This window comes from Durio zibethinus, chromosome 13, assembly GCF_047325235.1.
Source record: "Durio zibethinus cultivar Kanyao isolate XHJ-2024 chromosome 13, ASM4732523v1, whole genome shotgun sequence".
Lineage (NCBI taxonomy): Eukaryota > Viridiplantae > Streptophyta > Magnoliopsida > Malvales > Malvaceae > Durio > Durio zibethinus.
The window spans coordinates 3,710,533-3,725,717 of record NC_143174.1 but is presented as its reverse complement, the minus strand read 5'-3'; the positions used below and the strand labels follow the sequence as shown (position 1 = coordinate 3,725,717).

At 34.4% G+C, this 15,185-nt stretch overlaps 1 protein-coding gene across 3 annotated transcripts; it reads left to right on the top strand.

Annotated features, from left to right (window-relative positions):
- The first annotated feature begins 455 nt into the window (after positions 1–455).
- Positions 456–14,022, top strand: LOC111303847 (ubiquitin carboxyl-terminal hydrolase 8-like). Of its 3 annotated transcripts, none has more exons than XM_022900321.2 (13): positions 456–635; positions 1,063–1,314; positions 2,440–2,581; positions 6,921–6,980; positions 7,060–7,155; positions 8,342–8,692; positions 8,778–8,918; positions 9,035–9,205; positions 9,784–10,041; positions 10,148–10,296; positions 11,234–11,791; positions 12,342–12,529; positions 13,450–14,022. In XM_022900321.2, exons 1-13 carry the CDS (start codon positions 538–540, stop codon positions 13,479–13,481), a joined length of 2,496 nt encoding a protein of 831 aa, XP_022756056.1. In that variant the 5' UTR covers positions 456–537; the 3' UTR covers positions 13,482–14,022. The 3 variants fall into 3 exon arrangements, with proteins under 3 accessions (XP_022756056.1, XP_022756054.2, XP_022756057.2); XM_022900319.2 differs by having other exon boundaries at positions 12,342–12,615; XM_022900322.2 differs by lacking the exon at positions 9,784–10,041 and having other exon boundaries at positions 12,342–12,615.
- The last annotated feature ends 1,163 nt before the right edge of the window (positions 14,023–15,185 follow it).

Here is a 15,185-nt window from a genome sequence, read left to right as displayed (position 1 = left end):
TAATTTTACACACAACATATAAAAAATATAAAAAATATATGAAAATAATATAATTTAAAATTTTGATAAAATTTTGAGTTTAGTGAACAAAATATTTTGTATTAAGTATATAAACACGAATATAATAAAATAAATTTTATGTTTTATTATATTTAATAAAAAATAATAAAAAAATATATAAATTATCAAATCTATTTTTATCTTAACTTAAACAAAAATTATATTTACCAGCATTGCTTTTCTCCCCATGACAGTTGTAGCTTGTTTGGTAAATAGGTCCCAAAATTTTATAAATAATATTTATTAAAATATATTATTTTCCGTCCTTAAATTCTCTTCACTAGAAAAAAATAAAAATAAAAATAAAAAACCTCCATTTGTTTTGTTTGTTTCTGTTTTTGCCAAATCCGGCATTGGTTTTTTTTTTTTTTCTCTCTCTCTTTTCTCAAAATTTTATGGAGAAAAGCAAAAATGATTGCCACCATTTTCTCTCTTCATTTTTAAGCTCTCTCTCTCTTTCTTTCTTCTCTTCCGAAAATGGTGGGTCTGCCTACCGACGATTCCTCCGATCCCACTCACCGACTCGACTCAGACAACAACAACAATGACCAGCGAGTTTACTTTGTCCCCTTCAGGTTAATTTCCTTTCCAACAAAACATTTCACCAAATCTACAATAACCCAACTTAAATTTTATCAATACACAAAAAAAAAAGAAGTTTTTTTTTTTCTTTTGGAGTTGGGTTATTAATGGTGTAGTCAATCTTGGTAATGTGATTTGGAATCTTAATAAACATTTGATTTTTCCGCTGTTCTGTTATGGGTAACTTTCTTTGTAACCAAAAAGATAGTTTTTCAATACTTTATTTTGTTTTTGTTGAAATTTGTAAGCATTTTCTTTGTTTTTTAGAAACTGTGTTTTAAAGTGAGACATGTAATTTTTGAAAATTTTTGTGTTTTGTTCCGTTATTTTTTTTTTCTTTTTTCAAATTTGGATTTCTAGTGATTTGATAATGTCTACATTGGTCAAGAGTTGATTCGTATTTATACATTTCTTTTGAAGGTGGTGGAAAGATGCACAGGATTCAACTTCAGGTGAATCTGATGCGAAGAGGGGGATTTTGTACACAGCAACGCCAGGAACGTCGTATGCGGGTCCCATGAAGTTAATCAACAACATATTCCACTCGGATCTTTCTTTTAATTTAAGGAAGGAGGAGGATTCTTTGCACACTGGTGAAAACGGTGAGGTTGGTGTTTCAGGACGGGATTATGCGTTGGTTCCTGGGGAAATGTGGTTGCAGGCTCTTAAATGGTGAGTGCTTTTAAGATTGATTTTTAGTATAACCTGATCAGGCACTGGTTGCCTTTGATGTTAAAATAGTTTGTATAGGTAATTCTACTTACCCATTGTTGTTTGAATGCCTTGATTTTGTAATAGGGTTGCATTGCATTTGAGAGTTTATGCGATGGATGTTAATTGGATTGATAGGAGCGAAGAGGAAATAATAGAATTTGTATGAGACAAGTGAATTAAATTGAAGTTTGTTTTTGCTCCAATTGTTTGGATTAGAGAAGAGTGATAGTTTTAGTATATTAAAGTTTTTAATCCTAGTCTACCTTTTAAAGAGCCTTAATTTCTGTATTAACTATATGTCCCTCATTAAGTGAACTATCTGGTTCCTTTTTGCTGTGGTTGGGGTGATTCCATTGCTCCTTGAAGCGACAACAGAATAAAAAAAGGTCCATGAGCAACAAGGTTGATAATTCTTAACATTGGAGATTATCCTACTTGGAATCCTTCCACCATGCCCTGATATATTTCAGTACAATTCCTGCTTTCTGTATACTTTGTGGCACTATGTGTGACCTTTTAAAACGAATTTACCCAAGATCTGCTTTCTTAACCTTTGCATCATCTGCAATCTACATGAATTAGGGGGCCTGCTAACATGTATGCATCATGCTGAAAACTATAATGCACACGTCCCCAATCTTTTAGAACTTAAGATTGCTCCCTCATCTATGTCAAAACTAAACTTGTCAGTCTTAGAGGAACATGACCTCCTTTTGTAAGAGTGATCTGTTCAATCTATCAGCAATAAATGTGCAGTCAATTTCCTTCTGGAAAGTTTTAATTAGTGGTTAGAAAAATTGACAATTTATAATCAGCTTTTATGCATCATTTCCTTTTTTTTTTTTCGGTTCCTTTTGTTTCAGGATATTTGCATGGCTTATTCTTTCATATTCTCTTTGCTTTTCATCTGGTATTTGCCACTTGATTATATGCGTTTTAGAATGAAGACCATAGAGTGTTTCAATTTCTAAAATGTGATTCCTAGATTTCTGTTCTAGTGTTTTATGAATCAGTTCTATATGGCCTTGGAAACTAAAAAGAGCTGTTTAATATCTCTCAAGTTCTACTTTTGCTGTTCCATAGGCACACTGATGCTAAAGTTGCAGCAAAAGGTGGAAGAAGCTTTTCGGCTGCTGAAGATGACATGGCAGATGTGTATCCTTTGCAGCTAAGACTTTCTATTCCACGGGAAACAAATTCATTGGGAGTAAAAATTAGCAAAAAGGTAATTTCATTCAGTAACCGATTATTCCACTTTTGGTTTATGAAGATGTATCACACTAGGCTGGCCATATATTTTATAATGTCTAACAATCCAGAATAGAATGTCTAGACATTCTCACATTCTCATGTGTATTTAATTTTTAATATTAATATTGCAAACAATCAATATGTTTATTGTAAAACGGAAATAGAGCATGCCAGCATAATTTGAAAGGTGTACGCTCATTTTTTGCTCTGGAAAGGGGCTTAGCATATTTATTACATGGTTGTTGTAAAGGCATAGTTTCAAAAATAATTAATTACATTGAACCAATGTTATTTTTTATCATCTATCCATTAACTGGAATAAATGTAATTTCTGATTTTGAGTCCAGTGTTGTAATGAAACGACTTGTATGAAACTTTACGATTGACAGATGAATCGATTCCATATAGATAGAATACACTATTTATAAGATTTTGCTTGCATCTTGGGATTTTAGATTTTTTACAGTTAAAGTATTACTATAATCATGCTATAGTTTATAATTTTCTCTCCTTTACTGCTCTCATATGATGCATTTCTCATTAATTCTTTTTGGGGTTCAATTTCTCACGACTTCACATTTCTAAATCATTATCCCTCCATATTATAGTGTAGAAAACTTAAAAAACAATTGTCTTTATTTCTTCTTATTCTATCTAGAATGAAGGAGTACATCTAAGTAATAGGAACAGTGAAGTTCCTTATTAGGAATCAACTTACATGAAACAGAAAACAAAAAATAATAAAAGGAAGGAGAATTATTCTATTCTAAAATAGAAACAAATCCCTAAAAACTTGGCAATAAGAATAGTTGACTAAATCAGAAGAATAAAGTAGAAATATTCCCAAAATAAATTAGGAAATCAAATTGCACTAATATAGGAGAATCAGATCTGCACTAATGTAGGAGAATTAGATTTCTACACTCCCCCTCAAGCTAGGTTATGAATGTTAATCGTACTCAGATTAGATTTCAATATGTCAAAAATGCTTCTAGGAAGAGCTTTAGTAAGAATATCTGCAATTTGTGAACTTGTAGGGTTATAGGCACTTTGACCGACCCATTTTCTATCTTTTCCTTTATGAAATGTCAGTCCAGCTCTATGTGGTTGGTCCTATCATGATAAACAGGATTTTTGGCAATACTTATAGTAGCCTTATTGTCACAAAACAGTGTCATAGATGTCACAATCTGAACTTTTAATTCTCCAAGTAACCTCATCAGCCAAATTCCTTCACAAATACCATGGGACATTGCTCTAAACTCAACCTCTCTAAACTCAGCCTCAGCACTGCTCCTAGCTACAACAGCTTGCTTCTTTAAGTACTGTAGGATGTGATGAACAGCCTTGAGATGCTTCTTGGTTGGATTATTCATGTATCTACTCACCATCCCTACTGCAAACCCGATATCAGGTCGTGTGTGGGAGAGGTATATAAGCTTCCTAACTAGTCATTTGTATCGCCCTTTGTCCGTGAGAGACTTCCATTTTTATTTCCAATTTTATTAGCTGAGTCCATGGGTAGGTTTGCATCCAATCATACTGGTTTCTTTGAGTAAATCAAGTACATACTTACATTGAGATACTGATATTCCATTCTTAGACCGAGCCACTTCCATCCCAAGGAAATATTTAAGGAACCCCTAGTCCTTTATTTCAAACTCTTTCGCAAGGAGTTTCTTCAAATCATCTATTTCTTCCTTGTGGTCTATGGTGATTATGATATCATCCACATAAACAATAAGAATAACTCTTTTTCCTACATTAGTGAACTTAACAAACATAGTATGGTCAGACTGACATTTAAGGAATCCATACCTCTTCATTGCCTTGGTCAACCGTTCAAACCAAGCCCGAAGAGATTATTTAAGTGCATGCAAAGATTTCCAAAGTTTGCACACTTTACCCATGTTGTATTGCCTTTCGAAACCAGGAGGAATTTCCATGTAGACATCCTCCTCCAAGTCACCATTTAAGAATGCATTCTTGATGTCAAGTTGGTGGAGAGGGCAATCCAAGTTGGCTGCTAGTGACAATAGAACTCTAACTGAATTGAGTTTGGCTACTGGAGCTAATTTGTCCTCATAATCTATTCCATAGGATTGAGTGAACCCTTTTGCAATAAGTCTAGCTTTGAACCTGTTTATACTTCTATCTACATTGTGCTTTATTGTGAAGATCCACTTACATCCAACCAGGTTTTTCCCTTTGGGCAAATCTGAAATTTCTCATGTCCCATTCTTCTCTAGTTCCTTGATTTCTTGAAGAACTACTGCCTTCCAATCTGGTTTGTTGAGGGCTTCCTGAATATTTTTGGAATTTGCCCATTGTCAAGATTAGTAGTAAAGGCTCGAAAGTTGGGATTTAACCTGTCACATGAGATGTACTTGCAGATAGGGTATTGGGGTGCATAATCTCACACCTTTTCGTAATGCAATAGGAATGTCAAGGTCACTAGCTGGCTCACAAGTTTCAGTTTCAGATTCAATAGGGACATTACCGTGTTAGTTTCAGGTTCTTGGAGATTCAGATCAGGTTGATTTTTAGTGCTGGGCTGTGTACAGTTGTCCACTTCTTCTTGCAGTTTTTGCTTCCTTGAGTAGAGTATTAGTTTTTTGTTTTTTCTTGCATAACCTTAGGGTTTTAAGAGTCAAGAGTTTGTGGGTAGGAAGCAAGGAGAGTTTGACAAGGTGTTTTAAAGCCAAGAACTTGAGAAGGCTTTCAGTTAACCAAATAAGTTGTAGTGAGGACAGCTTCTCCCCAAAAATATTTAGGCACATTGGAAGTCAATGAGAGGGATCTGGTCACTTTTATCAAATGTCTGTTTTTGCGTTCGGCAACCTCATTTTGCTGTGGAGTGTCAACACAGGAGCTTTGATGGATAATGCCATGATTTGTGAGGTAAGGACCGAGAATAGAGTTGAATTATTCCCTTCCATTGTCAGTTTTTAGGACTTGGATTTTGGCTTGGAATTGGGTTTGTACCATGCTATTGAAGCTTTGAAAGATTTGGCTAACCTCGGATTTTTCTTTCATAAGGAATACCCAATTGAGTCGAGTATGATCATCAATGAATGTAACAAACCACCTAGAACCTATGATATTGTTAACTCCTGATGGTCCCCAAATGTCATTGTGAATCATTGAGAAAGGTTGAGCTGAGATGATTTATAGAAAAGGCTAGGATAGGTATTTCGAGTGTGCTTGGAAAGTTGACAAATTCCACACCGAAAATCTTTAGAGATGTTAGTGAATAATAAGGGAAATAGCCTTTTTAGGTATGAAATATTTGGATGTCTTAATCTGTAATGCCATAACATGATAAGGTCATCCTTACTGGCTCTAGAGGCTAAGGCTGTACAAGAGTTTTGTGGTCTCTTAAGTGCATCATCTTGAAGAAGGTAGAGCCCTGCACACATCCTAGCACTACCAATAATTCTCTTCAAGCCCAATTCCTGAAATTCACATAAGTTGGGAAAAAATATAGTGACACAAAATCTATCCTTTGTAAGCTTACTGATGGAAAGTAGGTTACAGCTTAAATTAGGGACATGGAGGACAGAGTCAAGTGTTATGTCTTTTGAAACTACAATAGAACTTGTTCTTGCCACTTTTGAGAGAGAGCAATCAGTAATTTTTATAGCAAAACTATCATAGTAAGGTTTATATGTGTTGAATAAGGATGCATCTCCAATCATGTGATCTGATGCTCCGGAATCAACAATATAAGATTGTGTATTTTCCCGTTGAATGCTTAAGGTGTTTAGGAAATTATCTTGTTGTGCTAGTAAACTAATTCCAAAGGTTGTAGACTTGGTTTGAAGGGTTTGTTGGAGCATCACCTCTTTATGACTTTCATCATGCCATACCTCCATAGAAGAAGAGTTCTCACTCTTGCTAGTCGTAATGGAAACTCGTGTGGCTATAGTCTGATGGTTTAGGCCGACTTGGTTTGATAACATAAGATAACTTAAAGAACGATTGCCCTTATTTCTTCTTATTCTATCTAGAATGAAAGAGTACATCTAAATAAATAGGAACAATGAAGTTCCTTATTAGGAAAAAACTTACATGAAACAAAAAACAAAAAATAATAGAAAGAAGGAGGATTATTCTATTCTAAAATAGAAACAAATCTCTAAAAACTTGACAATCAGAATAGTTGACTACATCAAAAGAATAAATGAGAAATATTCCCAAAATAAATTAGGAAATCAAGCTGCACTAATGTAGGAGAATCAGATTTCTACATATAGGAATATAATCGGATGCCCTTGGTTCTCTATGCTTACATTATGTTTCACTCTTTACAGGACAATTCAGTGGAACTTTTCAGAAGAGCCTGCAAAATCTTTAGTGTAGACTCTGAGCAGGTAGTTTTCCATATCATTAAGGAGGATTTTTTATTTACTGTTTAAATGGGATGACCATCTAAGTTTCTCTATTGCACAGTTACGCATTTGGGACTTTTCCGGACAAACAACTCTATATTTTGTAAATGAGAGAAATAGATTTCTCAAAGACTGCCAACGCCAATCAGATCAGGAGGTAAAGAGGACTTTTTTTTTTTAAATGAGATGCTGATTTGCATAGATTCATTTGTTTAATTCTGTCCATTCTCCCTCCATGATGTCATTCTAAGGTTTTCAAAACCCACCTTTTTTACTATTTTGCTTGTCTGCACTCTGTGCTTCTAAAAAGGAAGTTCAATGTTTAAAAAATTGGCTGTGCTTGCCTAAAATAACCACTTAAGTATGCAGAATCTTTGACTAAATGCACTTTGATCCTCATGTTTTACCTAGAATTATTCCTCAGTATATTTTTTGATTTCTATTCCTTACTGACCCTTGAACCTTGTTCTTGAAGCTTAAATGTCAAACACCTGAACTTCAGAAACAAGAAGAGAACCGTTATATTATTCTTCAGTATAATTCCCATATGATTGTTATAAATAGAACCAATTCTCAAAAATTGCTTTACATTGTATGTTTTATACTCGGTGTTCAGCTAAACCACCTGGTTTTCATCATAGGGGACATATTCAAAAAAGAATATTGTAAGAGTCCTTTATTTAGTTGATTAAGATTAGACTAGGTTAATTTTCGTTTTGAGGCAAGATCTTGACATTTGAGTTTCTTTAAGGAGAGTTCCTTGGTTTTTCATGGATACAAGGGATGTTCTACCTCCACTATTTCTTATGCTTCCCATTTTCCATTTGATTCATTCCTTTTTATGGTACAATTTAAGCCATTTGTCATGTATTCACTACTCCTACCATATACTATTATTATTATTATTATTATTATTATTATTATTATTATTATTTTGATTGCTTCATTATACTAAAATTTCTAGAAATTTATCTCACATCAAATTTGAGTACCAACAAATACGAAATTTTGTGGCATTATAAATTATCACGTGTAACCCCAAGAGGGAATGTTATATAACTGAAGTCCTTCAATTTTGAGTAAAGAATTTGTGTTAATGGAAAGATAATGGAATGAATATTAAGATGATGCCAGCTGTGATTAGGAAGCATTGTGTGGCAAAGTGTGAACCAATCTTAAAGCAAGGGGCAAATTGATTTTTCCTCTCCATGTTAATGTAATGCTCTCTTGCTGCTTTCTTGTCGGTCTTAATTGGAATGTCATATAAATTACTCATCTTACAAATCATTAGTTGTAATTTTGATGTATGCCATTAATGTTTTGTTGCTTTTCTCTGTCTGTAGATTCTCCTGGAGTTGCAAGTCTATGGGTTGTCAGATTCCATGAAATGTAGAGAAAGGAAAAAAGATGAAATGTCAGGACAACATACTGCAAATTGCTCTTCTGGTGCTTCAGTCTTGATAAATGGTTGCAATGGCACTGCAAAGTCCAATTTCATCTGTACTAATGCTTCAACATTCTGTGGAAGATCTGGAGAAGCTGGTTCTTTGGGATTGACTGGATTACAAAATCTCGGAAACACTTGTTTCATGAACAGTGCCATTCAGTGCTTGGCTCATACACCAAAGATGGTTGACTATTTTCTTGGAGATTATAGTAGAGAAATAAATCACGACAATCCTTTGGGCATGAATGTACGTTATATTTACTTCATTCCCTCTGCTTTCAGAATACTGTGAAGTTTTGTATGCATCCTTTAAAGCATGCACTTTTTTTCAGGGTGAGATTGCTTCAGCCTTTGGGGATCTATTGAGGAAGTTATGGGCCCCTGGAGCAACCCCTGTGGCACCAAGAACATTTAAGTCAAAGCTTGCTCGTTTTGCTCCTCAGTTTAGTGGCTTCAATCAGCATGATTCTCAAGTCAGTGAACATTTTCTTGCTCTCAATAGTTGAATTTTGTTTTTCCTCAGGTGGGTGATTGTAATGTGATCATATTCCATGTTTTCTTTATTAATTTGATGTGTCTTTTATCTTAGGAACTTCTTGCATTTTTGTTGGATGGACTTCATGAGGATCTCAATCGTGTGAAAAGTAAGCCTTATGTTGAAGTGAAGGATGGTGAGGGTCGACGAGATGAAGAAGTAGCTGATGAGTATTGGCAAAATCACCTTGCTCGCAATGATTCCATCATTGTTGATGTGTGCCAGGTAAATTCTATTTTTCCTCTGATTTAATTGGGTTCTGAGTGCTCATATTAAAAGTTTTAGTTGGCTCATATGGTTCACATGGTAATCAGTCATATGCCAATGGTGGTTATTTAACCTTCATTCTTTTGAACTCCTAAAGATTTTGATTGTGAGAAAATTTTTTTTGCAAGATTTAAGTTGACAATTTGACTAATAAAAGTAGTAGATAGCATTGAATTTCTTTTCTTTTGGAGGAGAGGGACATTGTGGTGTCGATGGTGATAGCACACATCTTGGAAGATTCAATTTTCATTTGTGTTTTAATGTGTTCTTGTAGAATGATAGAATCATGGCTTTTAGTTTGAATCAATTATTCAGTTATTGATTTATAGCATGGTTTTATTTTGTTTAGTTAGTGGACTAACATGTTAGATTGAGTCCAGAATTTGTTATTGTGAAACACCTCAGGCAAGCTGGATCTAATTTGTTTACTATCTTAAATAGCACTTCGTATTTCAGTATAAAAGTAGGTGGTGTTTCTTGTATTAGTTGACAAGTGTATTATTCCACTTAATTGGTCATGATTATATTCATTTCAGGGTCAATTTAAATCAACATTAGTTTGTCCAGAATGCAAAAAGGTTTCTATAACATTTGATCCATTCATGTACCTGTCACTACCTTTACCATCAACGACATCGCGAACAATGACTGTAACTGTCATAAGTACTGATGGAACTTCTCAACCATATCCATTTACAATTACTGTCCCGAAGAGTGGGAAATTTGAAGACCTTATTCAGGCTCTAAGTGTTGCATGTTCTTTGGGGGCTGATGAGACCCTTCTGGTGGCAGAGGTATATTGCATTGTTTACAACATCTGCATCTGTTTGGTTAGTTACTAATATTGTTGTTATGCTTATAAATGTTTAATAAATCTTTAAGCATTAACTTATATTGCAGATATACAACAACCGGATTATACGTTATCTTGAAGAGCCTGCTGATTCTTTATCTTTGATTAGAGATGATGACCAACTGGTTGCTTATCGGTTAACTAAAGACATCGACAAAACTCCTTTGGTTGTGTTTATGCATCGGCAGATGGAGGAGTAAGTTTGTCTAATCCCTAGCTTGACAATGTTTTCAGCACTCGGCATCCCTCCCTCTTCATGATTTATTGATTTTCATATGTTTGCATGTCTTGTTTTATTTCTTGTTAAAAGAATATTCTTTAAGTTCATGTAAATTGAAAATAAGTAATTTAGATTACATGTGACTACCAAATTTTGCTGTTACTAATATATATATATATATATATATATTTTCTATATGTCATATTTATGAGTGCTTGTTATTGAAGGCATGTGTTTGAGGCAAAATATATGTCTGTCAAGTTATCCTTTAGTAGCATCTTTGCATTGCCACTTGGAATTATTGCATCTCCTTATGATATTATCAGTTCAACAACTTTATAAAGTTATTTACCAAACATTTATTGTAGATTCGATAGAATATGATTCATTTCTTGTAATCTAAACCTTGCTGCTTGGTTCAGAAGGAAACTTTTTTGGATTGCTTTATGGGTCCTATAGGTAAGACGACTAAGGTTAAACACAATCCCTAGGTAAACTTAATAACAGAAAATGATGATAGTTTTTTTTTTTTTTTTTGTCAATTCTAGTTTACTTCTCAACATTAGGTGGGAATGAAAGATGGTAGATTCACTTGATAACTTGTTGAGTGTTAAAGGCAATCACATATTATTTGGTCTTTTACCTCCAAATGACATAAAACACTCATGTGATTGAACCGTTTTTCCTGTTTCTTCTTCTTTTTCCTTTTCCTTTCTCTACTTGTTGATAGCCCCTATGATTGGCAAGATATATGTTACTTAAACTTACTGCTTGTTTTCTTTTGGCTCAAAAAAATAGCTTTGTTATCCACCCACCTACAGCTGCACTCATGTAATTTGGGTTTGTCTGGAGAATATCTTTTAGTTTTGTTTGGTCTCTTGTAACCTAAGCTTTTTACATTTCTTGTTTTCAGGCAGTCCATCCATGGGAAACTGACTTCAAGTTGGAAGACATTCGGAATTCCTCTTGTTACAAGGCTTTCTAATGTTGTCAATGGATCTGGCATCCATGGTCTGTATCTGAAACTACTAAATCCATTTCAGTCACAGGCTGAAGAAGTCTTAGATGAGATTGATACCTCTGAGAGTACTGCAGTAGAAGACATTTCTCAGAAAGAGCATGCATCATCTCCAGTTTCAAATGGGTTTGAAAAGCCCCCTGATGCAAATGGGGTTGTCCCACCCTCAGAGGCTGAATTACAATTTTACATAACAGATGAAAAGGGAATAGTCAAGGAATCCCAGATAATTATGGGTGAAGCAGTACGAGCTGCCGGAGCGTCTGGGAGGTTACATGTGCTAGCATCCTGGCCAGAAAAATATGTTAAACAGTATGATATACAGCTTCTTAGCTCTTTACCGCAGATTTTTAAGTCTTGCTTTTCTGCAAAGAGACCTCAGGAATCTGTTTCTCTTTACAAGTGTCTTCAAGCATTCTTGATGGAGGAGCCACTTGGACCAGAGGACATGTGGTCAGTGTCTATAGTTTTGCTCTTTTTTAACTTTGCTTATGAAATTTTTTGCATCTTAAATAACTAGAATTTTTGCTACTCATTTGGGAGCATTAACTTTTATCATCAAGTTGAATCTTATTTTGCTGATTATTTTGATCCTTGCAATGTTTCTTTGTTTTTGTTTTGCCTTCTTATAGAAAACCTTGCGTGCAGGTCTTTCCTATTGGACACTGCAATGCCTTTTTTATGAACTAATAGCCCTGCATGTCCTTCAGAATAAAAGAAAAAAGATGTCATTTTGTTTTTAATTTGTGAAAGAGATAATTATCATTTTTTAAATCTATTTGTTTTCTAGATTTGCTACTAATCCCCACAAACATCCTCAAATAGGTTGTTTTGAGTACTTGAAACATTGGCCCGTTCATATATGAATGTATTTATGTATTTGAGAAAATTGGCTAATAAGCACAAACAATAGCACTTTTTTCAACCACCAAACTCTTCTTGTGGATAAGTTGCTCCTCGTCGTTGTCTTTCTAATGGATGGTCTTGTTTAATGTAATTTTAGGTATTGTCCAGGCTGCAAAGAGCACCGGCAAGCCAGTAAAAAATTGGATCTTTGGAGACTGCCTGAGATTCTGGTTATTCATTTAAAAAGATTCTCATATAATCGATTCTTGAAAAACAAGCTGGAGACATATGTTGACTTTCCTGTTGACAATCTTGATTTGTCAAATTATATTGGCTATAGGAATGGTGAGTTATCTAATCGTTACATGCTTTATGCCGTCAGTAATCACTATGGAAGCATGGGAGGTGGTCATTATACTGCATTTGTCCATGTAAGTGAAGACCTAACCATGATTTGATTTTGGTTCCATAGAAAAAATTAATACAAAAAGCGATTTATTGACTTTTTTTTTTTTTATTAAAAATTTGTAATTCATATTAATCATAATTGAATTAACAAGATAAGATGATAGCATATTACCTTTGTGTGTAGCATGCGGCATTATATACTGTGGGCTTGTTCAAGTGGACCGAACAAAACACATATACACTAACTCATACACCTATAGGGTTGCTGTACACGTCAAACCTGTCTCAGTAAATTGATACCCATGGTGATCAGTCCCCTTGTTGGAACATTGATCAGGTTACATGAACATTTTGAGAATGCAAGTATCTGGGTCTACACCACAGGCATGGAGACTTCTCCATGTGTTACCTTAGGACCTGATACATGCAAATTTTTAGTTTGGTGATTAAACAAATTTTAGCATTTATGAGCTAGCTTATTTAGTTCTTGCTTGTTACCTCTGCACATGTTAGTTAGGAACTTTGTTTCTGAAATAAATCCTTAGTACAGCAACTTTCGAGTTTCTGAATGTGCTTTTTCCACACTTCTCAAGCCCCAGACCCTCTCCCAAATCCCCGAAAAAAGGTGCCCAAAATCCTTTTAAGATTGGGTCTTATAAAGCAGGCTTATTTCAAAAGAGGATGTACATACATAAATGCCAATAGATTATATAATGGTGATACTGATTAATTTGTTTAGCATGAAATATAAAAATATTTCTCTTTTCATTCTAAGAATTTGTGAAAAATAATTGCACGTGTACTTGATTGTATGTTGGTACAGCTAGAATATTCTAATTTTTGTTTCTTTGATGTAGCATGGGGGTGGTCTGTGGTACGAGTTCGATGACAGCCGTGTTTATGCTGTCAGCCTGGAGAAGATAAAGACATCTGCTGCTTATCTTCTTTTCTACAGAAGAGTTGTGGAATAAAAGCATCTGGGTCATCACTTACCGATTAAACCATTTGAAGTCAGGTATTATTTGTTGGTGAATATATCTAAATTTTTGCTGCTTTGCAATTATCAATCTCAAAAGAGTAGGCATTCTTTCATCTTTGGCATTGTTTAGTCTAAGTTGATAGTATCTAGCATTAAAGAGGAAGGGAGATTATAAACTTAGAGTAGATGCCAGTGATGGCTGTAACATAGTAGCAATTTAAGAGGTGAGAGGTGAGAGAGACTGAAGGGGATCATTTTTCTTTTATACCTATAACCATTTGCTGGTGTCTAGCTTTTTGCGTTTTTCACATTGTGAAAGTTTTACCAGAGGTTGTTGCTTTTAACACATGAAAGTGTAGTTTTTGTTTACTGTTATTGTACAACTGACGATTGAACACTGAATTGATTGATTAAATTGCTAATTCATGAATTACCATTTTCAACATGCCAATGTCCAATGTTTCATAATTTATTGCCTCTCTGCACTTTTGCCTTATCCTTTCTCTAAGAATGTGAATGTAGAATACAAATTACTTCTTCATGCCTGCATGCATACTTCAATCCAGATTTTGCTTAGGGAATGACTGGAATTTTCGTGTCATTTGAAAAGATGGAATCAAGTAAATTCTCAGGAAAAAAAAGGGAAAAATGACATGAGATTTTTTTCTTAGCCATATGTAGGATAAGATGGAAGATATTATTACCTCTTTTTCTCAATGAGTTTTACTAGTATAGTGGACCACATCTCTCTTCCCCTTTTTGTGCAAGATGTGACCTGACTTTCTTGATAATTGTAGTACCATGGTACCATGGTACCATGAGCCCATTCAACTCCAGGACCACAATCCCTTGGTTCACATTTTGCTCAGGTCCTTGTGGTTCTCATTTCTCACTCACTTGAGTGTCAACCTTTAATCTCTACTTGATTTCAATTGATGGTTTCTTGTATTATCAGTTGTTTATCTATTGGCATTGTATTAAAGAGAAGATGACACAAATTAAACAAAAGACTAGAATTGCAAATTTATGGTGTGATCTTGCATGTGGGGGGTCCAATTTATGGAATTTGAAAAAGAAATTTCAATTTTTAATTTAAAAAAGAAAAATTCAACTTAATCATGTGAAATTGTCCTGGTCAGGAATGCTGGGGTTTCCTCATTAAAGGTCAGTGTTGAGAATTTTGTTTCAATTTGCAAACATCATGTTGCATGTTTTGGAATCACCCCAAGCATATATCTTAACAATTGACAGATGACAGTTGGGATAAAGAATTGCATTATTTGCATGTGCTTGGACTGGTTCAAAGCTGTGAGAATTAATTCTCCATTTTCAACAAGCAGCTAATTCTTGTTCTCTTTTCTTTTAACCCTTTTAAATATTGGATAATTAGAGTCAGACAGTGATTGAATCCAACATTTATTTGACAAGAGCATGTTTGAAGAATGGTATTATTCTAAAAGTGGTGACATTCTTTTTTACAAAGGAGCTTGTAATTTGAGATATGAGAAAAGGTTACCGGTGACGGGATTTGATCAATGAACTTGTTGAATGTTATCCCTTTTAAGGATAATTGCATGAATTAATTAAGTTCGGATTCAATTTTTGTTTTCATTT

What these genes read in the sequence shown, in the direction of transcription:
- LOC111303847 (XM_022900319.2), top strand. Translation starts at nt 538, where the DNA reads ATGGTGGGTCTGCCTACCGACGATTCCTCCGATCCCACTCACCGACTC. An exon ending in ACAATCCTTTGGGCATGAAT is followed by an intron (nt 8,693 to 8,777) that starts GTACGTTATATT and finishes ACTTTTTTTCAG; the next exon opens with GGTGAGATTGCTTCAGCCTT. An exon ending in CTTGGACCAGAGGACATGTG is followed by an intron (nt 11,792 to 12,341) that starts GTCAGTGTCTAT and finishes ATGTAATTTTAG; the next exon opens with GTATTGTCCAGGCTGCAAAG.